Source organism: Cervus elaphus, chromosome 12 (assembly GCF_910594005.1).
Source record: "Cervus elaphus chromosome 12, mCerEla1.1, whole genome shotgun sequence".
In the NCBI taxonomy this organism is placed as follows: domain Eukaryota; kingdom Metazoa; phylum Chordata; class Mammalia; order Artiodactyla; family Cervidae; genus Cervus; species Cervus elaphus.
Genome location: NC_057826.1, coordinates 56418252 through 56443145, shown reverse-complemented (window position 1 = coordinate 56443145; position 24894 = coordinate 56418252). Strand labels below are relative to the sequence as shown.

Here is a 24894-nt window from a genome sequence, read left to right as displayed (position 1 = left end):
TATTCTTGAGTTTGGAATCCAGGTGGGATAATTAGGACATTCTTGCAAAATTCCACTGATCCCTCACACACAAGCTAATTGTTCTAGGGGTTTTTGTTGTTTGTTTTTCCCCTCACTGGCAGATATAACTCAGAATAATCTCATTCCACCAGTACATTGCAAAAAAGAGACTATGCTCTTTTTATAAATGAACATGGACCAAATATCCGTAAAGCAAAATAATGCTAATGAGAATTATGAGCACTTATTCTTCACTGGGAAGGTAATAGGGATCAGAAGACATAAGCATAAAAGCCCAGTGAGTTGAACCTTTTCTTACGGTGTTCTTTCTTTAAGCAGATTTTTTCATGCATGGCTCTATGGCTATTTTTTCAGAGTCCTTTCTCATTGAGGGTACTGTGGGCCTTTTAAACAGCGTGATACATTGTTGCCTGGCATCCTAGAGGGCATGACGAGTTCCTGCCTCTGCTCACTAAATGCCGGTGGCCCCTCGGTACTGCCAAAACCCACCCACCCCACACATTCCAAACGCCGCATGTTGGATGATACCTCCCTTGGCCAAGAACTACTGCCTGTAGTTCTAGTGTGAGGCTTGGAGAATAGATTGCATTTCGAATTTCCTGAGGATAGATTTTTAGAATTTTAAGAAAAGATACTGGCTGTGGGATTCTGAAAGAATTTATCTGCAGCATTATAGTTCCTGATTCAAATTCATCGATATGTAACCACTCATATTCTGTGCCACAACTTGGTTGCCAGGCTGGACCCCTGCAAAGGTAAACTGCAGTACATCAGAAAGCAGTCCAGACTAGGCTGATAGGGTGAGGAGGGGTGAAAATGAAAGTGAAAGTCACTATCGTGTCTTTGCGAGCCTATGGACTTCTCCAGGCCAGAATACTGGAGTGGGTAGCCTCTCTCTTCTCCAGGAGACCTTCCCAACCCAGGGATCGAACCCAGGTCTCCCACATTGCAGGCAGATTCTTTACCAGCTAAGCCACCAGGGAAACCCAGCAATATTGGAGTGGGTAGCCTATCCCTTCTCCAGTGGATCTTCCTGACCTAGGAATTGAACCGCGGTCTCCTGCATTGCAGGAAAATTCTTTACCAGCTGAGCTACCAGGGAAGCCTGAGGGGGAGTGATCTATAGAAATTAATCTCCCTTTCTTATTAACTAAAAGGGTTTTTTGTTATTGTTGTTTATTTTATTTTATTTTTATTTTTGTTGTTTATTTTTAAGAAATGTGTGTGTATTTTAAAGCTTTGTCTGCATGATCTTTTCAGCACAATTTTACTTTTTTTTTTAGCTATTTCAGTTGTCAGTGTGTTTCAACCATTCCCTTCCCTCTTAGGAAAATAGTTTCCGCCTAGTTTGGGTTACATGTCAAATGAAACAGAAACATTAGCAAAGAATATCAGTGCTTGCCTAAGATGCTTGTCTAAGTTGAAACTGCCTAAGCATCTAACAGGATTCTGTCAACACTTTTTCTTGGCCCCATTGTATTCACAAGGCACACCTCTCCTCAACAACACTTCTTGCAAGCAATTACTCTCAACTCAGGTAACTCAGGTAGGGGTGAAGACAAAGAGTTTCCTCTTCCCCTTTAAGAATCAGTGGTGTAGCTTTTCTATACACTGATGATAAGCAATCTGGAAAGGAAATTAAGAACACAATTCCAGTTCCAATATCATGAAAAAGAATAAAATATTTAGGAATTAAATAAGGAGATAAAAAACTTGTACAATAAAAGCTGCAAACATTGCTAAAACAAAGAAGACATAAATAAGTGGAAAGACATCCCATGTTCATGGATTGGAAGACTTAATATTGTTAAAATATCAGTACTGCTCAAAGCAATCTACAGATTCAATGCACTCTGTATTAAAATTTAAGCAATATTTTTTATAGAAATAGAAAAGGCCATCTTAAAATTTGTATGGAATGTCAAGGGACCTGAATAGCTGAAAGAATCTTGAAAAAGAACAAGTTGGAGAACTCACATTTCACAGTTTACTTACAACAAAGCTAAAGTAGCATAAAAAAGTAAGGTACTGGCATAAAGATAGACCAATATAATAGAATAGAGAGACCAGAAATAAACTCTCACATATATAGACAGATAGTTTTCAACAATGATGAGACCATTCAGTAAAGAATGAACAATCTTTTCAACAAATGGTGCTGGGAAAACTAGATATCCACATGCAAAAAAAAAAAGTTAATAATAATAGAGTTAGACCCTTACCATATACAAAAATTAACTCAAAATGGATCAAAGACATAAACGTAAGAGCTAAAACTATAAAATTCTTAGAAAAAAATGTAGGGGAGGAAAACTTTTCACTATAATTACCTCCATTTCTATGAAAGATGACCATAATAAGACTAACTTGTTCACAAGTTAAGTATAATTTCAATAAACTTTGCCTGATTATTTACCTAAGTGCAGCAAGAATAATATTAACCATATAGACTCTTTCAAAGTTTGCTTTGCTGAAACGTTTTATAAAAAATCTCAGATTAAACTCTTAAAAGCCTCTCTAGGCTAGGAAGCCATGCAAAAGATTTTCCATCAAACTTTGCCTGCAGTCCCTGTAGATTTGGATGCATTTTTCTCTTTTTGAGATCTGCAAAATATCCTAAGGTTCCCAGGCTTGCCAGGAGGTGACCTTCCTTACTCACCAGACAAGGCTGCCAGGAACCTTGTAAACAGGATTGGCTAATTTTTCCAAAGGGTTTTATTGGCTCCATAAAGTCAGTCTTAATTCCTTAAAGCTTTCTGGTCATATTTGAATCTATGTATGTCTCTCTGAAATAAGACATTCTAATCAAAGCCTTGGTAATATAAACAATGTTTCTAACTGTGTCCTATTAATAAAGAGAACAAATTCTTACTGAATTTGTGCAAATAATTATACTGCCATTAAAATAGGAATACTCACTGAGAATTTCTTAATTCTGGAGGGATGAAATAGGGAGAAAAAGTAAATGCTCCATCTTTGTTCACAAAGTTATACTTTACCAAATTGCTCTGAGTCTTGAATAGCTTGAGAAAAGAAAAAATTTTTTCTTTGAATCTGGAAAAACAAAGCACTGAAGAACTAGCAATGTTTCAAACAAAAAGTCATAAAAATTATGATCATCTTCATTCCATCCCATGTAGTTAATTCTTGATTTTGATCTTTGGTTAGCAGTTTTATGAATCCAGTTTTCCTTAGAGTTCTATAAATCCCTACCTGGTTCAGTGGTATGATCTGAAAGTTGTCAAAAGCCCGTAATCCACAGAACTCCTCAGAGCCCTTTCCATGAATTTCTCTGAATATGAAACACATTTGTGAAAGTCATCAAAGTAAAACAATCAGTGTAAATGACAAAAGACTAAAATGTCCAGGCTTAAAGATCTAATGTTAGCTCATTACAATACTATTAACAAGGAAATTTTGTTATTTCTGTAACATACATTCTAAGATAATAACTAGTGATCATATTATGCCTGGACATACCAGGTTTCTAGAAATTGCATATAATTTCTGGAATATACCTATGCATATATCATAAAACACACTTGTATGTTTTATGACATACAAATATAACATAGCATACAAATATAAACACACCGGATGAAGCACAAGCTGGAATCAGGATTGCTGGGAGAAATATCAATAACTTCAGATATGCAGATGACACCATCTTATGGCAGAAAGCAAAGAAGAACTGAGGAGCCTTTGATGAAAGTGAAAGAGGAGAGTGAAAAAGCTGGCTTGAAACTCAACATTTAAAAAACTATGATCATGGCATCCGGTCTCATCACTTCATGGCAGATAGATGGGGAAACAATGGAAACCGTGATAGACTTTATTTTGGGGGGCTCCAAAATCACTGCAGATGGTGACTGCAGCTATGAAATTAAAAGACACTTGATCCTTGGAAGAAAAGCTATGACCAACCTAGACAGCATATTAAAAAGCAGAGACATTACTTTGCTGACAAAGTCCCTCTAGTCAAAACTATGGTTTTTCCAGTAGTCATGAATGGATGTGAGAGTTGGACCATAAAGAAAACTGAGCACCAAAGAATTGATGGTTTTGAACTACGGTGTTGGAGAAGACTCTTGAGAGTCCCTTGGACTGCAAGGAGATCCAACCAGTCCATCCAAAAGGAAATCAGTCCTAAATATTCATTGGAAGGACTGATGCTGAAGCTGAAACTCCAACACTTTGGCCACCTGATTCGAAGAACTGACTCATTTGAAAAGACCCTGATGCTGGAAAAGATTGAAGGCAGGAGTAGAAGGGGATGACAGAGGATGAGGTGGTTGGATGGCATCGCCGACTCAATGGACATGAGTTTGAGCAAGCTCCTGGAGTTGGTGATGGACAGGGAAGCCTGGCATGCTGCAGTCCATGGGGTTGCAAAGAGCTGGACATGACTGATTGACTGAACTGAACTGAATTTTACATGAGCACACTATTAATATTAAAGCTTGTTTTTTAAACTCATATTTTAGCCAACTTGATTGCACAAGATAAAATTCTCTCCTTCTTACTTCCCAACTTTCTATTTTCAATTTAGTTTGTCTTTGTTTCTCTTTCTCCCATTGTGAAATAACCAACCTTAATTTAGGATAAAGTTATCTTCATTTCTCTTAACAAAAATGCATCTTCATACCTCATACCATTTTTTACCTAAATGCAACCAACTTTCCTTGCATAGAGGTGTTTTTCTTATTATCTTCAGTAATTTCAATTACATTTGTTGATTAGAGTCTTTAATTCTTAAAAACATTCAGTTCAGTTCAGACGCTCAGTCGTGTCCGACTCTTTGCGACCCCATGAATCGCAGCACGCCAGGCCTCCCTGTCCATCACCAACTCCCGGAGTTTACTCAAACCCATGTCCATTGAGTTGGTGATGCCATCCAGCCATCTCATCCTCTGTCATCCCCTTCTCCTCCTGCCCCCAATCCCTCCCAGCATCAGGGTCTTTTCCAATGAGTCAACTCTTCATAACTAGAAAAACATTAATTTCTAGTAAAAACCAAGAAGTAAGCAGTTATGAACCGTGCATTATACCAGTATTCTTGGATTGGCAAATTTATGAATACACTTTATAATTTCTGGAAACATGTTTCTTTGTATTGTAACCTTTCAATGTGATACATATGTTTACTAATAGACCCAAATATCTTTTTGGTTTCTCTGTCATAAGAAACCAAAAGTTCAAGAATTGATATTCCTGTGCCTTATCTCATTTGGAAATTATATGGATAGTCAATAAATTTCTATCATTTAATTTAACTGAGCAAACTCTAAGAATGTAAGTTACCAAAGAGATTTGGGAAACTACTTAGGATGACATCTGAAAACATAATTATTATTGAAAAGTTCACTTAAAAATTTTTATCCTACTTTACATTTATTTAATTCAGTTGTTCCCAACAGTCATATCTAGATCACTCATGAAAATTTCATAAACAGCAAAACAGCCAGCCATCATTTTAAGTTATTTTTCTTGTTTACAAATTTTTCAGCAGGGATATCATGAGCTTACTTGGCTAGTAAACCCAGGTACAGAGGAGCCTGGTGAGCTGCAGTCCATGGATTTGTAGAGTTGGGCATGACTGAGCAACTAACACACGCAAACCCAGGTAGAATAAAAGTTGCATGTCTACATTATACTTAATGCTGATAACTCTGAAGACATGTCTACTTTAATTAAACCAACAAACTTAAGCTAGTGTTTACTTAGCAAAGATTATCCCACATCACATGAACTTGAAAAACATTTGAGTTAGTTTCTATATTTCTGAGTTTTAGGGATGCTTAATTCATAAGAGCTAAAGCGTAAGCCAGTTAAATAGAGCTCACTTGCAAACTGATTCTGTCAATACCATACAGAGGTAGGAAATGGCACATATACATAACACATTTTTATAGACATAGGTAAACATGCAGACAGATTGCAGACTATAGTTTTTGTTCTAAAATTTGAGCCATGAATCAGGTACAATAAAATAACACTAGTTTATAAATAACAGTTGAATTCAAATTATATCTCTGTCAAACAGAATGCATTAAGGTTACTCTCTCAAATGGCTAAAGCTACTAATGTTTGTGCAGAAGACTTTTAAGTTTGTGTTTGTCCTTGACAAGATCATCCTTGACAGTCTTTTGAACACTGTGAACTTGATTTAGGCAAGTGAGTTTTATAGCAGTTTATATTTTTAAAAACCTCCCCCACCCCCTTTTTATCTTCTGTCTTAGGCAGTTGTGAGCAGTGTTTTATTTACCTTCTGAAGTATTTTCATTATAAATACATGATAAGATTTACATTTTCAAGGGACAGGGAAAGAATGTAAGTTTTCTCCTAGGAATTTTGGTGTATCTTTATTATCAGAAGTCTAGGATAATTGCTGTTTAATTTTTGTCTTCTTTCCCTTAAGTCAGGACAATTGTACTTCCAGTGTCCTGATTTTTTTTTTTAATAATATCTGCAAACACCTGAAGGCAAACAGGAAAAGGTCTAAGTGGACTTTGCGTTGCTTTCAAAGTTATGCTTTTGTTTTTCTAAAGATTCACGCAGATAAATCAAGTATTGTTGATTGTAATTCCTTTTTTCTCCTGCATTCCTGCAAGCTATCTTTAAAGAATTACGTGGCTGCTTCTATCACAATGCTTAGAGGTTGACTATCCATCCAGGACTTTTGAATTTGCCTTGTTAAATTTAGGAGAAAATTTCCTATTAAGGAGGAAATTGAAAGATTTCTATATTCTGGATCTTCAGGGCTTAATGCAGTATGCCTTTGAAAATTCTGTACAAAGCATGTTACAAAGGCCTTTGGATGTTCTCCTTTTTCTAAGCGTATAACTTAACCTTAGACCAATTCATGTTGGATGGAAAAGCCAATACCTTTGCACATAATATATAAAAAGATGTAATACTGATACATTTGCTAAACATCAGCCTCCAGCTGATCCATTTCCTGACCATTTAATAGGAGGGCCTGGGAGAAATTCTGGTCATCTGTTTTTCTCTGTAAAAAGGGTTGTAAATGGCCACTAATCTTTTTAATACCTCTTTAAAATTTGGTAGGATCTTCTGAAGGTGGAGATAAAAGGGTTTTGTAATTTGAAAAATCTGTTGCTCTCCAGGGGATATGAATTCTTTGTGGTGTCCATGGGATAGGGGTAGGTATGTCCAGGATACATCTGCAAAGGGCAAAGGACATTGTATGAAGCTGGCAGAGCCTGATGATAGAGTCCCAGAAGGCAAGGAGCTGTAAAGGATAGCAAAGAGAACCTTACTCTCCATCCTGGGTGCTTCTGTTAAATTTACTTCTCAGCTTTCATCATTTACAAGAGTAACCTATATATTTGAGGCCTAGAGATCAGAGTGTTCTCTATAAATCTTTTAGAGAAAGGGAGGTTCAAACAGTCGGCTGGGTGTTTAAGGGATTTTCTGGGAAATATGGAGGAGTTAGGGAACTAAGAGAAGTTGCTGAGGAGATGAAGGGGAATTTAAGTCGGATGTGGTCTTTAATTTTTGTTCTAAGTCTAATGTCTGTTCTTTCATCTTGCTAAGAGAGTCCCTAAGGCTATGGCCATTGTGTTCCATGGTGTTCTCTTTTTAATTTGGTCTTTCCATAGGCACCAGTAAGACGTTGTTTAGGGTGAGAGCCTCCTTAAAAAACTTTTTTCGAACATGGCTAGTTCAAAGGATCCTTTGTCTGGTCATTGATGAGTAGGAACTTATATTAATAACAATAGTGACTCAAACCAAAAAGCCTTTATATGGTTTAACTGTGGATGCAAGAGGCATCCCAAAGGAAAGTGCAAAAGATACAGCCCTCAGAAGATCCAGAAAGTTTATTCCCAAATTTAGCCTAAGAAAGCAAAGACTTTTGTTGTCCCAGGCAGTAATAACGGTGTATTACAGAGTATTACAGAGTGTCTCAAGTCTCTGACAAGAACACAAGGCTGCTCTAGTCACAGACCTACTAAGCTGCAACACCGGGCAGGCATTGATAGAATGAGACTTCTCCAGCACTAACTAGACAACAAAGGCTGAGATGACAAAGACCCCTTATGGACGAGGACCCTTTATGACAAACTCCCCTGAAAGCTGAAACGGTTGGACAAAGAGCACAATGCCTGTGACTTCATGCCTTGGAATTCAGTCTATTCAACTGGCCACCATATGCAAGCTATTATTTGCACCCTCTGGCTAGCAGAAACCAGAGAATATTCTTACTGGTCACAGAGTCACGCTCTCAGGATATAGAACAAGATGAAAGAAAAACTTTACTCTCTGACATTAGAGAGCCCAGAGCAAAGTTTGTCTAAATAGATGCCAGTCTGATAAAAACCATGAACTCACCAGGGTGTGAAGGCAGCTCAAACAACAGGCTTATAGAACTTATGCCTGCATTCTACCCTATGATTTTTCTCCTTATGAGAAATGACACAAAAGTTGGAGGAAAAGGAAAACAATCACCATCTCTAGAAGAAAAGGAATCAATAGATAGCAAGCATACTCATAACAAATCTTTACAAGTTGCTATACCCAAAAAACTAACTCATACAAATATTTTCTCTTACTAATCTGAATTTAGAAAAAGAAAAGCACTCTTATCATTCTCACTTCTACCATATGTTGCAGGCAGAGATCTGGGAGACTGATTTGGTAAGAATTCTTTCCTTCTGCCAGCACTTGTCAGAGGTCCCAGGATCTCTCCACTGCAGCAGCCCAAAGGTGAACAGTGTTCAGCCAGGGGAAAGCCCCACTTTGGGCACCTAAGCTGTAGAGGATGAACACTTTCCCCTTCTTCCATTCTTAATTCTTTGATTACCCTAATAATTAAATTGAAATCAGATTAACAGGAGAAAACCAAATTTGATTTTGTACATACAAGAGCCTGTAAAGATATGAGACTCAAAGAAGTGGCCAAAACAGGCAGCTTTTCTACCTTCTAGTCAGGGAAACAATATGTTTGTGAAGAATTGACTAGACAACAGAGTTCGGGTTTGGGGTAGCAAATTAAGGAAGAGGTTACAAGGTCTGTTGATATAGCCCTCTTGGCCCTGAATTCCTCATCTCTGGCAATGAGGATAACTCTAGCTTCCTGGTAGAGGGTGGGTACTTTCACATAGGAGATTTATTTCTTTGTTTCAAGGGGACAAAGAGAGTGAGAGTGTTCTTCTTTCATGACTGTTTTCTTAAGTAACTTTAATTCAATATCATCAATATACCATCATGATATATTTTGAGGTTAGTATAGTCTCTCCTTCAAAACAGTGGAGTATAACCTTCACAGCTTTGGAGTTGGCAGTGATTTCCTGGCTCCAACATCAAAGGCATAGGCAACAAAAGAAAAAATAGAAAAATTGGACTTCACAAAAATTAAAAACTTTTATGCATCACAGTACACTATTTCCAAACCATATGTCTGATTAGAGGTTAACATCCAGAATATATAGAAAACTCCTAAAGTTCAACAGTAGCAAACCTGATTTTATTGTAAAATAGGCAAAAGGCTTAAATAGACATTTTTCCAAAAAAGATGCCCAAATGGCCAATGAACACATGAAAAGGTGCTCAACATCACTAATCATTCATTGAAGTGCAAATCAAACTGCATGAGATACTACCTCACACTATTAGGATGTCTACTTTCAAAAAAAAAAAAGAAAGAAAGAAAGAAAATAATGTGTTCATGAGGATGAGGAGAAACTAGAACCCTTGTGCACTTTTAGTGATAATGTAAACTGGCACTGCTGTTGTGGAAAACAGTATTGCTGTCTCTCAAAGTATTAAAAATAAGCTTACCCAATGATTCAACAACTCTATTTCTAGGTATATACTCAAAAAAATTATAACCAGTCAGTCAGAAGTACAACCTGGGCTTGCAGTTGAGATCTGACTGTGTTGACATGCAGGTACCCTTCACACCAATAAGCAATCCTCTCATGCAGTTGACTGTCCTGCAGTTTAACTTAATTCTTTAATTCTCAACTGTCTGCCCAGGGACAGCATCTGGTTCCACAGGTTAAGGGTTAAATCCTACAAGACTGCCTTCTCCCCACTCCCCCAACCTGGTTATAAATCAGAGGTTCCCATGACCTCCTCCTTGGTTTTGATGATACAAGATGATATCATCAATGGTTTCTATCAAATATTTAGCCATACACTAGTATTACACAATACCCTCCAGAAAATAGAAGAGGATGTTCAGTTCAGTCACTCAGTCATGTCTGACTCTTTGCGACCCCATGAATCTCAACACACCAGGCCTCCCTGTCCATCACCAACTCCCAGAGTTTACTCAAACTCATGTCCATTTATCAGTGATGCCATCCAGCCATCTCATCCTCTGTCGTCCCCTTCTCCTCCTGCCCTCAATCCCTCCCAGCTTCAGGGTCTTTTCCAATGAGTCAACTCTTCACATGAGGTGGCCCAAGTATTGGAGTTTCAGCTTCAGCATCAGTCCTTCCAATGAACACCCAGGACTGATCTCCTTTAGGATGGACTGGTTGGATCTCCTTGCAGTCCAAGAGACTCTCAAGAGTCTGCTCCAACACCACAGTTCAAAAGCATCAATTTTTTGGCACTCAGCTTTCTTCACAGTCCAACTCTCACATCCATACATGTTGTAACTCTTCCCAATTCATTTTAAGAGGCAAGCATTTTCCTGACACCAAAGCTAAGGAGAGGTAGGAGGATAAAAAAGAGAGAGGGAGAAAGAAGGAAGGAATAAAGAAAAAGAAAAGGGAAGCTGAAGAGAGCAATAATCTCATGAAGATTGATGCAAAAATCTTTAACAAAATACTTGAAAATATAAAGTACTTGGATTTGATTAATTTACTATTACAGAACTCAGAAACATTTTATATATTAGGTTACCAGTTGATTATAAAAGAATGTAACTCAGAAACAGCCAGATGAAAGAGCTGCAAAGGGCAGGATGTGGGGACAGTGTGCAGAGCTCAGTACCCTCTCTAGGGAGACCGCCCTTCCAGGATCGTCACGAATTCATCAACCAGGAAGCTCTCCACACCGTGTCCTTTTAAGTCTTTATGGAGCCTTCTTTATATAGTCACAATTAATTAAATCATTGGCCACTGGCTATTGATTCAACCTCCAACCTTTCTCCCTTCCAGGAAGCTGGGGTGGGGGGAGGTACTGAAAGTTCCAACCCTCTAATTACATGGTTGGTTCTCCTGGCAAACAGCCTCCCCCACCCCGACCCCCCTCCCCAACTGCCATCCCCAGGTTGCTTAAGGGCTTTCAAAAAGTCACCTCATTAACATAACCAAAGACCTATATTCCTATTACCATTGGAGATTACAAGGGTTTTTGGAGCTCTGAGCCAAGAACAGGTCAAAGACCAAATATATGTCTTATAAATCTCAATATTACATACTTCTTTGGAACACTGGTCTAGGACTCTATAGTTTTTTCAGTTTTTGCGAGGGGGATTTCTTCATCGCTTCTGTGGGAAAGCAGCTGAAGGTGAAAAAGAAGAAAATAACACTAAGTGATTCTAAAAGCAGCTCTAGATTTGGGGGGGTCGTATGGTAAAACAAAAATATGCAGGATCTTTCTAAAACGAGAGGCACACACCAAACCCCTTGTCTACTTTTTTTTCTTAAGACTGATAGGGATAGAATAGCATAGTTACACAACTAGTTGTAGAAGTCCTGGTAGGAGACTATAGATAGAGAAGGAAACCTAGGAAACTTTAGGAGGCCACTGTAAGTTAATGATCGCTCAAGAAACCTGTTGGAATAGGTTCAATGAAGCAGGCTTGCTTAAGTATAAAACCATGAGCAAAACAACAATATATGCCGCAGGCCATTAGATGGAAGAAAAACGTTACCCCCCCTTCCTGCATACCATAATTCTAGACCTCGTAGGGCATGCATGCTCAGTTGCTTCAGTCATGTGATTCTTTGCAACCTTATATCCTGAAGCAGACACAACTGAAGCGAATAAGCAGCAACAGAACTGTAGCCTGCCTGGTTCCTCTGTCCGTGGGATTATCCAGACAAGGATACTGAAGTGGGTTGACATGCCCTCATCCAGGGGGATCTTCCTGACCCAGGGATGGAGCCTGCATCTCTTATGTCTCCTTTCTGCATTGGCAGGCGGGTTCTTTACCATTGGCACCCCCTGGGTAGCCCGTGACCTCATAGGGTCAGACACTTTACTGCCTAATATGAAGGAGGAGCTAGTGATATATGCCTTATGTCTGCATCTATGTCTACTTGAAAAAGGGGGAAAGACCCTTTTTCATTATAAATTGTAACCCACTCAGTCCTCTGGGCAGAGCTCCCTTTCCTGCCCATTGGCATCTCTTACAAGCATCCTATATTAGTAAATCTACTTCTTGCCTGTCATTTGCCTCTCACTGAATTCCTTCTGCTCTGAGACACAAAGAACCCGAGCCTCAGTAAGTTCAGACATCAGGTAAGTGTGTTCTAATTAAAAGATCATGAGTTCAAGTCCCAAGCAGGGTTTTGGCTGGATTCGAGTCCTGGCCATGTGGGTTTGAGTCCCAAACTAGGTTTTGGCTAAGGTCAAATCCTGGCACATGGGTTCAAGTCCCAATGTGAGGTAAATGGTTTCAAGACCATTTAGGTTTTCTGTATTCTTTCCCCTGCATTTCTAGACTTGTGTCCTGACTCATCCCTCTTCTTTTCCTATCTCAACACTCCACCTTCCCACTTTCCTTCTCTACCTGCACAGAGGTCTCCTTCCATGGTAGATAGAATAAAGGCCCCCCAAAATGTCTGTGTCCCTGTAACTGGAACCTGCAGATTGTTGTGTTACATGTCAAAGGGGATTTGAGGTTCAAATGGAATTAAGGTTGCTAATTAGCTGACCTAAAGATAAGGAGGTTATCCTGTATTATCAGAGTAGATCCAGTATGGTTACAATGGTTCTTAAAAGTGGAAGAAGGAGGCAGAGGAGAGTCAAAACAAGAGGTGACTACAGAAGAGGTCAGAATGATAAAGAATCAAAAGGAGTCAACTCACTTTTGTTGGTTTTGAAAATGAAGAAAAAAGCCAAGAGCCAAGGAATGTCAGCAATCTCTAGAAGCTAGAAAAGGAAAGGAAACATTCTGCCTTAGACCTCCAGAAGGAATATCTGCCAATATCTTGATTTTAGGCTAGTGGGACCTATTTCAGACTTCTAACCTCCAAAACTGTAAGATAATAAATTTATATTCTTTAAGCTAGTAATACTAAATTTACAGTAATATGTTACAGCAGTAATAGAAAACTCACACGCTTTCCATCTCAGCCTCCTAAGGAAAGCTATGCCTTTTCCAGGGAACATAAACAGGCATTAGGACATAGACTTTTCCTGGATACTCAAATGAAAATAATGGGTCATTTAATCAGTTAATGGCAGATCTGTTAGCTAACAACAGAGAAACCCTTAATAATAGTGGTGTAAACAAGATAGGTGCTTATTTCTGTTCACGTAGATGGCAGCCAGTTCACAGCTGACACTGTGGCTCTACAGTATCAATAAGGACCATCCCTTCCTGCTCATCCTGGAGTGTTAGGCCACATGTTCAAGGTGGAACCCTGTCCTGAACATGACTGCCTTCCAGGCCAGCAGCAAGAGGAAGGGGAGGCAAAGAGCACATCCCTTTCCTTCAAGGACACTTCTGCTTATGTCTCAGTGGCCATAACATAGTCAAATAACCATATGAAGCTGCAAGGGAACCTGGGAGTGTATTTTTCAGCAAAATATACTCAACTAAAATTCTTGTGGTCTTTGTTAAAAAGAAAAAAAAATTGTTATCACTGATAAAGACAAGGAAAAGCGGTATTAGAAGCAAGCTGTGGTCTCTGCCACAAGTTACTGTGTGATCTGGTTTAGAGTCAAAGCCAGCATCATAGCTGACCAGTCACTCACAGCTCCCTCAGGTCCAATGAGGATTTGGAAATTCTGTGATAGTCTATATCCTAGTGTGATAATTCTAATTTGGAGGAAATATTAACTTCCCAGAGCAGTTTCCATGGTCCTGTAGATCGTGGCTCCTTCCATCTTTGTATGAATGGAAGAGTTATGCTATGCTACTGGATAAGTGGGTTCAATCCCCGGGTTGGGAAGATTCCCTGAAGAAGGGAAAGGCTACCCACTCCAGTATTCTGGCCTGGAGAATTCCATGAACTGTATAGTCCATGGGATCACAAAGAGTCAGATACGACAGAGCGACTTTCACTTTCTTTTGCTTGACCCTGTGACGTTTTACGAGGCTGTAAGATGTTTGTTTGATTTGGGGCATATAACTTACCTGTGGGTTAAATTATATTTAAATGATTCCATCCCTAACCATGCTGATGAAATCATTGTTGTTGTTAAAGCCTCCCTTTTGTTTATTTGTTTTTATGTGCAATATCCCTCCCTTGATCTTCAAGCATGTGAAACGAGTTCAGAGATCTTCCTGGCTTCAAAATTCTTTCAGCCTTCCTTCCCATTTTATTGTCTCAAAGCCCTTTGAAAATAAATTGAGAGAACAGTTAAAAGTGTTAGTCACTCAGTCATGTCCAGCTCTTTGGGACCCCATGGACTGTAGCCCACCAGGCTCCTCTGTCCATGGAATTCTCCAGGCAAGAATACCAGAGTGGGTTGCCATTCCCTTCTCCAGGGGATCTTCCTGACCCAGGGATCGAACCCAGTTCTCCTGCATTTCAGGCAGACTCTTTACCATCTGAGCCACTAGGGAAGCCCCTGAAACAGTTAACTATCTTCCAATTTATACTGTGTGCTCTTGGGTTGGCATTTGCAGTATTCTTATAAAATAACATTCTCTATGCAGAGACCTCTTTGTTCACAAAGAGTTCTGTCTAATTACTTATATTGTCTTGAAGAACTAGATATCAAGAAATAGAAACCAAAAAAAATAATTTGTAGACTTTTGCTTTTTTGGTAATTAAATAAAAATTGTTTCCTGATTTTCATGAATATGTAAAAACCTATGTACTGAATTTATTATGGATTATTTTTCTTTCTATAGGTTTTCTATGTGACTTCTTTCCTTTTTGAAATTGTAGCTTGAGCCTACTTTATCCCTAAATAAAAATATTCCCCAAAGCTAGTGGAAGTCATGGTTTTTAATATAATATCTTCCGAACAAGACTCAACTGGTATTGACTAAAGCAGTGTTTAATGCTTCTCATTTATGGGGTCATGCACTCTAGTTAAATTGCAGCTCTCAGACATTGCTTCAGTGACCTAAAGGGCAAATTTACAGTCCAGAAATAGCATATGACACCTTGACATGGAGGAAGACCTGATCAAAATATGGGGGAAGTGGGCACTGAAAATAAAATAGGATACTTTCTGAGGTGATTGGCAAGAATAAAGTGAGATGGGAGGGGTCAAGAAATAATTAGAAGAGAAATGAAATTCGGATAGGATTTGAAGGGGGTGGGCGGCAAGGATGGAAAGAGATCTGGCAGAGCCAGAGACAAAGAAATTATCTTACCATCTACATAGGTACAGAACTCCACTCTCTAAAACAATATCTAACAATAGCAGTACCCAATAAATAACAACAATAATTATGCATACTGTCACCCTTACTGTTTTGAATTTATTTCATAAATTTATTTCATAAATTCAGTTCAGTCGCTCAGTCATGTCAGACTCTTTGCGACCCCATGGACTGCAGCATGCCAGGCTTCCCTGTCCATCACCAACTCCGGGAGCTTGCTCAAACTCATGTCCATTGAGTCGGTGATGCCATCCAACCATCTCATCCTCTGTTGTCCCCTTCTGTAATAAATTTCATAAATTAAGATAAATTTGATAACTTGCTTTCTTCATGTGGCAGTTCTTCTTAGCTGATTTAATGATTCCCCCTGAAGAAAGAATGGAAGGGGGAGAGATAGGGAGGAAGAAAAGCAATCCTCATCTCTCTGGTCTGCTTGCCCCTCAGACACAGTGCTGGATTGGGGATGTAGATGGCTGGAGAAGCCTGGCCTGACTGCAGTCATTCTTTTGGGATCTCCCAGTTATGGTGAACCCACACATTTGGCAGCTGGTGATTTCTCTGATGTATTTTTCCTCCTTGTTTTCTTTCCTAGTGTATCTGAAACCCGCCCAGCGTTCCAATGGCCAGCAACAACACCGCCAGCATAGCACAAGCCAGGAAACTGGTAGAACAACTGAAGATGGAAGCCAACATCGATAGGATAAAGGTAAGGATGGTGTCACCCACAGGCTCAGCTGGCCTTGTCATGACTTGTAGCCAGGTGTCATTTGACTATTCTATCGAGAGCGATGAAACCAGAGATGGTGGGAGAGAAACTTAGTAGTTAGGCAAAAGTTCATTTTCTAATGTGCCTTTGCCCTCTCTGGAATATTCCAGAATAAAATGATAGTATAAATTAAAACTAGTTCACTGAGTAACTTCAAAGCAGAATTTAGGTTCATGGCTGAATTCTAGCCAAAGGATTTGGAGAACCCACAAAACATAGCAATCGACCAGTTCACTTCTCTGACCTTGTAAAGAAGTCCTTCTCACTTGGGTTTAATTTTTTCTATCCTGATGTATGTTCTAATTTTTAGTGTCTATCTTTAGGTCTAGTCCTTCTATCCACCATTTTTATTTTTACTTTTTTTCTCTTTTATACTCTTGGATTTTTTTCTTCAGAACACAAAAACCACACATGGTCTCGCTGAGAAGTCAAACAGCGTAAAGGTTTCATGGAAGTTAATAATCTACTTATTTCTTTCTCTCACTCCCCAGATCTAACCTGATAGCTTTGCCTTAAGTTGGACCTAACATATTGAGCCAGGACTTTAAATAGAAATCTTTTGTTGGCAGATTTTCAATGTAAATTAACCCACATAGATAGCTACCACAGGTAGTAAATTTTTGTCAACTATCAAAGCTTCACTTCCTCAGAAGACCTGAGCATCTTATGACATGGAACTCAGCAGCGTATTTCATTTTACTAAAATTGGAACATTTTTCCAAATGCCTTTTTTAAACTGAAAGATTTGTCCATACCTGCCTTAGGAACCTGAACAATCCAGCCCTCCTTTGGAATGTGCTTCTAGAGCAAGGGTCAATAAATTATGGCTCATGAGCCAAATCCAGCCCACTGTCTGTTTTTGTCAATAAAGCTTTATTAGCACACAGCCCCATATACTCATTTACATCTTGTCTGTGGCTCCTTTGATGCTACAACAGCAGGGTAGAATAGTTGTAACAGATAACACTTGGCTCAGAAAGCCCAAAACTTTTACTCTCTGGCCTTTTAGAGAAAAACTTTGCTGAACCCTGGTCTAGAGGAGTGATTCTCAGCCCACCTGTACATTCAAATCACCCAGGGAATTCTATAAAAAGAACCATTTCTAAGACCACAGTATAGACCAGTTAAATTAGAATCTATGATTCAGACAACAGTAATTTTTTTTTTTAACATTATCAGTTAGTTTTAATGTATAGCTAAGGTAGAGAACCATGGTCCCATGGGAAGAGGTTTGCTCCTTAGAACTCCCATCAGGTCTGTGCTAGAGTCTGAAGGGAGAGCTTATTTTCCTCCATAGGTAAGCTGAGCAAATAACCATAGACATTTTCCCATCTATCCTTAATCTCCTTTATAAAATTTGAATCCTGGAAATGAGCCACAAAATATAAACAGCTTCTTTCTTGCAATTGCTTTAATTCTTCTTTATTTATAATGTGATAAAGGGCCCTTAACATCTATTTTGCACCTTCACTACCTTCCTCTTCTCCATTTTCCCCTTGACCTGTTCTTTTTTATTTCCTTTCTTAAAAAATATCGTGTGGCAAGTGGGCATAGTACCTGTTGGGAGGAGTGAGGTCACGCAAAGATTGTGGCACCAAAAAGAGTCATTCAGTTCTTTTTTTTTTTCCTGCTATTAGATGTTCTGTGTGTGGGCCTCTGGAAGATGCCACTTTGCCTTTTGGGGTGGCCCAGTGAAGATGAAAGTGTTTGCCAAGCCCCAGTATGGTTGGCATTTTCTGGTACAACTCAGCATCCCCAGGCCCAAGTCCTGAAGCAGGAGGTGATGGTGTAGGTGGTATGAGAAGCTGACAGTGGGAAGAACAGGGCAGAAACAGACCTTTTCAGCCGTAGGTCAGACCATCATCACCTCTCACCTGAACTCCTAACTGCACAGTGCACTTAGCTGACCTCTACAATCCCTTCTCAACCCCAGTCCATCCCCACCATCACTTATCCTCCATGTGGTTGCCAAAGACCACTTGCTTCAAGAAAAGCTCATTAGGTTCCTTTCCTGCTGAACATATTTTCATGACTCCTATCACCTTGAACTTGAAGTTCAAACTCTTCAGCAGAGTGTGTGTAAGGTCCTTCTGACCCCTGCCCCTCTTTTCAGCTTCGGTCCCTTCCCCTCACCCCCATGCCATATTGAACCATTCTTAATTTCCTTGATGGGAATTTCAAATGGCTGGAACATTCAGTCTCCTCCTCTTTGCATTTCTCCTTTCCCAACTCCCCTGACTCCTTGAAGACTCAGTCATTAGATCCTTTAAGATGTTTTACCAGACTTTCATCATAAGAGTGGATTTTTGCTATTTTTATGTTATTTATTCCTTTATCCAATACATATTTTAGTGAGAGCTTTCTAAATTGCCAGGCCCTGTTAGGTCTTAGAGATATAGAGCTAGATAAAGATGAAGAAATGATTCTTGCTCTCAAGGATCTCCTAGTCTAATAAAGGGTTACCAAAAAAAAAATGAACAAGACCTATTACTGATACAAGTTAAGACATCCAAAAAGCATAATTACCAAGTGTCATCAGAATGAAGCCAATACCTCACCCTGATTACCTTGGTATACTACTTGTGAAGAGACCAAATAAATCAGTATCTCTTTGAGACATAAAGCATTGGCCTAATAAACTGAACAATAAGTGATTGCCTTCCTCGCTGATTGTAACTTTCAGATCTCTCAATTCCTCTTGACATCATTGGACCTAAAATTGTTGGAAATAACAGCGGCAGCCTATATTTCAGCATTTGTTCTGCACATCAGAGCCAGGCAGGCATGCTATGGTGAAGTGTCAGGTTATTTTTAGTTTAGCTCTTGGTATAAAACTGTCACTGGTTTAGGACTAGTTTATCTGCCTTTCGGAGTCCCTTTCAGGGTTTTGAGCGTTCAGGTTTCTCCACCTACTTTCCATGCCTGATCCTGTCAGCAAGAAGGAGCTTCTCTCTGAAGATCCCAGGTTTGTGATTTTTGGAATCACAGCAGTGGCCTCTTCAAGCTGTAAAGGCTGCAGTGGCTTGATGTCCCTCTAGCAGAGCCTAGTGCAGCTGAGACAATAGGGAACAAGGAGAAGGGAGCACAGCTGACACTGGGGGTGTCCAGGGTCCCTTCTGCAAGGAGTGGCCTTATCCCTCCTGTGGCCTCCAGAGTATCCTTGGCTGCCTGGAGTAGCCTGGCCATGAGAGGGTCTGAAGAGCATATTCCTTTTTAAGCCTTCTTGTTTGCTATCCCTTTGTATCACAGATCCTGAGAGATTTGGGCTAATGAACCCATTATCTGTTCATAAGCCTCAGGCATATATAAATTATACTCCCAGCCTCTCTGTGTTTCTTTGTTAGCATTTCATTCAAGGACAGAAAGGAAAGAGAAGCCAAGGAAAGCTGGGATGGGCTCTGGGGAAAGGGGCAGAGAGAGGTTTTGGAGACTGTGAGACTCAGATGTATGAAACAACAAGATATGCTGCTGTTGACAAGGGCCAGTAAAAGAAAGCTTGTCCTGAGAGTGCAAGTCAAGAGAGCACGTGTGAAAGCAAAGGACGGTAAGACTCCAGTGAATCTGTTTATTCGTCACTATATTAGGACTCTGGGTTTCTAATAATAGCAACCTAACCACAAGCTGGCTTAAGCAGAAAGAAGGGATTGATGATAAAAGATACAAGGCGTCTCAGAATCTGAGAGCAGAAATGTAGCTGAGTGAGCATGGGGAGTCAGAACCGGGAGCAGTCAGAACTGGAGCCAGCAGGAACTGTGGGTGCTCTGGGATGTCTCTGCTTCTCTCAGCCTCTTTCCTTTCCCGGGAGGAATAGATTTCTCAGCTGCCTGTTGCATGTGGTGGACACAAGATGGCTGCCCACAACTCCCAGGATCACACATCACACTTTCAGCTCCATGAAGAAAGAGGTAGACTCATGTCATCCCTTTTAGTCTCACTTCCTAGAGTGGTACATTTGTTCTACCAAGGATGAGCCATCTGCAGCTTCAATCAACTAATGCTCAAATTAAAGGACATTGCACAAACATGGCTCCTAGGAACCCACCCACCCGTAAGCGTGGGAAGGGTAGTTAAGGAGGGGTGAGAATCATCATAAGCTAAAAGGAAGACCTTTAATGCATGGCATTGTTGGCATCATGAATAATATACATGTAAGTGCAAAAGAAAGCCAAGGCCAGGAGCATGGGTGAAATGATTGCTTCTTAACTGATTGGATGCTTCTTATATTGGCCTAACATATAAATGCCAAAGTTATTTCTCATTTCTCCCAAATGGTTCCAATAGACCTTTGCAACTGGCGCTCTTCACTGTCTAAAGAATATGCCGTGCAGAGTACCATCTCTCTGGTTATTCTGAATCCCTCAGTGAGAACACCCTTCCCCTTATTCTTTTTCTATGTGTTGTTATTGTTCAGTTGCTCAGTCATGCCCAACTCTTTGCAACCCCATGGACTGCAGCATGCCAGGCTTCCCTGTTCTTCACCCTTTGCTGGAGCTTGCTCAAACTTATGTCTGTTGAGTCAGTGATATCATCCAACCATCTTGTCCTCTGTCGTCCCCTTCTCCTCCTTCAATCTTTCCCAGCATCAGGGTCTTTTCTATTCTTTTCCTATTTATTGTTGACTAAATGTTTGTGTCCCTCCCCATATTCATACATTAAAATCCTAACACCCAATGTGGCAGTATTTGGAGATGGGGCCTTTTGGAAGTGATAAGGTCATGCAGGCAGAGCCTCAGGAATGGAATTAGTGCCCATATAAAGAGGCTCAGCAAGCTCCCTGGCCCTTTCCACCTTGTGAGGATATAACAAGAAGATAGGTATCTATGAACTAGAAATCAAGACCCAACAGACACTGAATCTGCCGGCACCTTGATCTTAGACTTTCCAGCCTCCAAAACTGTTTTTTACAATCCACCTGGTTTTGGAATTTTATTAGAGCAGCCCAAATGGAATGGGACAGTATCAGAATCTTACTCCTCTATTACAGGTCAGCTTAAATCCCCACTTGTTCACGAATCTTTTCCATTCTGATCCTACTTATTAGTCAGTTTACTAAATAATTTTACCTTCATCAGATAAACTACACAGTCCTCAACATCAAAGACCTTATTGTCTACTTCTTGATGATGAGATAGGCAGGCAATGAAAAAACACTTTTTTTTAGTGGATAGCTTTAAGTTCATATCCTAAGTGTGTCATATAACAAGACATTAAGAACTGTATTTTGGATGACATTTCCAATTACATTTATGGTTTGGGAAATTCCAAGCATGATGTCACTGGCCAAATAAAACTCATCATAATAGGAGAAAGTTCAGTAAAATGCCAAAAAGAAGGGCAGAATTGATCATTTTAAAATAGGTAAATTGCTTTATGTCAAGTATATGAATATAAGTAGCCAGTATTTATAGTATACCTTCTTTGTGAAAACAGCTCAATATAAAAAGAACAGACTGATTTTCATAACTGACAAAGTTGTGTAATTGTTGAACCAAATATAAATGTTTCTAATAGGTAAATCATCTTTCTGACAATTGACTCATAATACATTGGAACTGAACTTCAGGGAAAGTTGTTCTGAGACACAAGTCAGTTAGACATCCTGCTTCATTTAGACAGGGGACAGATATCCTAGGTTTGGGACTTTTCAAATACTTCTCCAGTGTTTGAATCAAAAGTTTTAACATCTCTTCCCTAAAATTCTTGCATTCAGTTTATTAGGAAGAGTAAGTTTCAACCTTACATATAAGCCAAACTGAGACTATTTTCAGGGTTAACAAAATAGGTACAGTATGTCTGGAACTTATAGAAGAAAAGGCTGTGTTCAAAGATACCCAGTTTTAATTCATTTGATTTGCTGAAAGTGGAACAAAAATTTTAAATTGAACCCAGGCATATGTTAATAATTGAGCATAAAACTTCATTTTTATGAGGGTTGATACAATTTTCAAAATTCAGTAGATGTTTGTTAAGCACCAAGTATATTCTTAGCCTTGTGCATTATACGTGGGAGCTAGAGAAGCAGTACTGCTAAACCTTGATAATTCAAAATCCCTAGAAAATGAATTTTTCTGAATAACCTAGTTTTCAGGCCAGAGGAAGCTCTTCCTTCTTCAAAATATAACAACTTTGGATAATTTTGAATGTCTTTTTTTTTTAACTAAATTGAGTAAATTAAATATCATGTACTTTTCTTGATGACTGTTTTGAAAATTAATTCTTCTATTTCCTTTTTTAAAAAAATCCTGTTGATGTGTATCATCAGTTTAATATCACCTTGGACAAACAGGGAGGGCAAGATTATTTAGAATATTTACACTGTATTTTACAAATTTAAAATGCTAGGTATTTCTTCATACAATTTTACTTTCTCTAACATCACAATCAAAGTTTGATCTTGGGTGCTTTCCATGGTCATAATGGAGAGCTCCTTTAGACTCACCTTTGACCACCAGCAGTGATGTGGGCCCCCTGGTGATACGGGACATCATGGTGGCATGCTGCTTTCCATTTCTGGCATTCCTAATGTTGCTCAGCATACCAACTGTTGTGTTTTCAGTATAATTCCAAGGCACAGGAAAAAGTACAGACATTTCTTCTGCATTTACTAAGGATCAAACTAGATGTTTAAATTTTCCCTTACTTGAATTACATATTGATAATTCAATGAATGATGAAGCCTTTACTGTAGCCAACAGCTTTTGACCTGAATAAAAACATCTTTCTAAACAAGTGCAGGTCAGTTTCTCTAATGTGAAAATTTTATGATCTCTTCGAGGGGTGTTACAGTTTCTTTTGCCTTCAGCTGTCTTGCCAGGCTTGTGACAGGCAGTGTTCAAAGTTCAGAATAACTTCTCGTTCTAAGTCTCCATCCCAGTGTGATCTTTGAAGTCCTTTTAGGAGTCAGTTTGAAACTGTCAATCCTGGATGGCTCCAGTAGTGCAGGCAACACAACTGAAGGAGTGATTGAATGATTGGTACCCTTAACACGGCAGCTGTCCGTGGGCACAGGCAGTGATGACCCATCAGTGAGTTGCAAGCATTTTGCAGTGTTAATTCTAAGGTGTGTTTCAGGATGTAATGAAGATGGAGCCTACTTAAGCTTTACTTACAGTTTAAATTCTCGGGTCTGGTTTTTATTCTTACTGACAACTTCTGCTACTCAGAGCTGTAAAGGTGTCTGCCTAGAGTAGATTCCTGTTTTTCAGAGCCCAAGATTATAATTTGGTGGTTTTTATTGGGACTGCTTAGAGCCCCCCTTCCCTTTCTCACTGATTCTCAGCCCCAGTCCAGTTGAGTGAAGTGGCTGGGTAGCTGGGTTTCAGCAGCTGTCAATCTAGGGAGATGCTTGCTCTTATCAAAAGTAAATTCCCTCATTGCATAAGAGATCTCATCTCCCTTATCAGGGACATGCTCCAGCAGTTTGCTGCTCATTCTGAATAACCAGTTTTGATTCTTTATTTCATCATTTCCATCATCATTCAAGTATAGTGTTATTTGTACTTCTTAAATAAAATTTAAATTTCTTCTCTTGAACCCCTCATTTCCTGCTCTAGCAACTGCCTCATTTGTTTGCTCTGCTTTGAAGCTAAACTTCTTGAGAAAGTTATTCATACTCAGTATTTCTAATTTCTCTTTTCTTTAGAAAAAATATTTTTACTCTGGAAATAACCTCAAAGGTACAGAAGAGTTTCAAGTACAATGCAAAGAGTTTTGTTTTCCCCTGAGCCATTTGAGAAGAGTTGTCAACAGGTGCCTGTTACCTCTGGATACTTTAACATTTCCTATAAGTATAAACATTCTTTTCCATAGTCATAATATAATCATTATGTACAATTAACATTTATACATTTATACATCACCACCTTCTACTTCTCAAACCCCACTGAAGTATTTCAGATCATCCCAATAATGTCCCTTTTAGCAAAAGAACCCAGTTCCAAATCATGGGTTGTATGTAACTATCAGGCACAGTTCCTTAGATGTCCCTGACTCTTAGGACATTGACAGTTTTAAAGATTATAGGCCATTATTTATAGAGTGTCGCTCAATTTCAGTTTGCCTCGTGTTTCTTTATGATTTAATTAAAGTAATAGAAATTTGACATTAATATCAGAGAACTGGTAGGATATCCATCACACTGCTTCCTTCTGTCAGTGATACATGATTTCAAATTGTCACTTACTGGTAGTGTTAACTTTAATTATTTGATTAAGGTGGTGTCTTCCAAGTTTCTCCATACAAAGATATTTTTTTCTTTGTAGTTTACCCTGCTGTACTTTTCATTTTCTTGTAAAACAGACTCTCATCTAACATCCTCTATAGCTATTTATAATGTTTTATTTTCTGTTCTCTCCATCCTTCTACTCAAATACTACATAAGCAATTTGATTATGTTGTACATTGGTATGGTTTGACTCATGGTTCTTCTTTTGGGTATTGAGTTACTTGAAACTGTGGATTTGTAGTTTTTATCAAATTTGGAAATTTTCAGTTATTATGTCTTCAATTATTTTTTCTCTCCTTTCGTCCACACACTACATTTCTCCTCTCCTTCATAGATTCCAATCATATGATTATTAGGCTGCCTGAAGTTGTCCCCTAGCTCAGTGGTCTCCGTTTG

At 39.1% G+C, this 24894-nt stretch overlaps 1 protein-coding gene across 4 annotated transcripts in view; it reads left to right on the top strand.

Moving 5' to 3' along the window:
- Nucleotides 1-24894, top strand: part of GNG2 (G protein subunit gamma 2) — a 122794-nt gene that overhangs the window by 86713 nt on the left and 11187 nt on the right. For 3 of the 4 annotated variants that reach the window (XM_043918972.1, XM_043918973.1, XM_043918974.1), the window contains one exon: nt 16101-16214. In XM_043918972.1, the coding sequence (XP_043774907.1) occupies nt 16128-16214 (87 nt within the window). In that variant the 5' untranslated portion in view covers nt 16101-16127. Of the gene's footprint in view, nt 1-11417; nt 11432-12990; nt 12996-16100; nt 16215-24894 lie in introns of those variants that run through there. The other variant, XM_043918975.1, reaches the window with a different exon arrangement.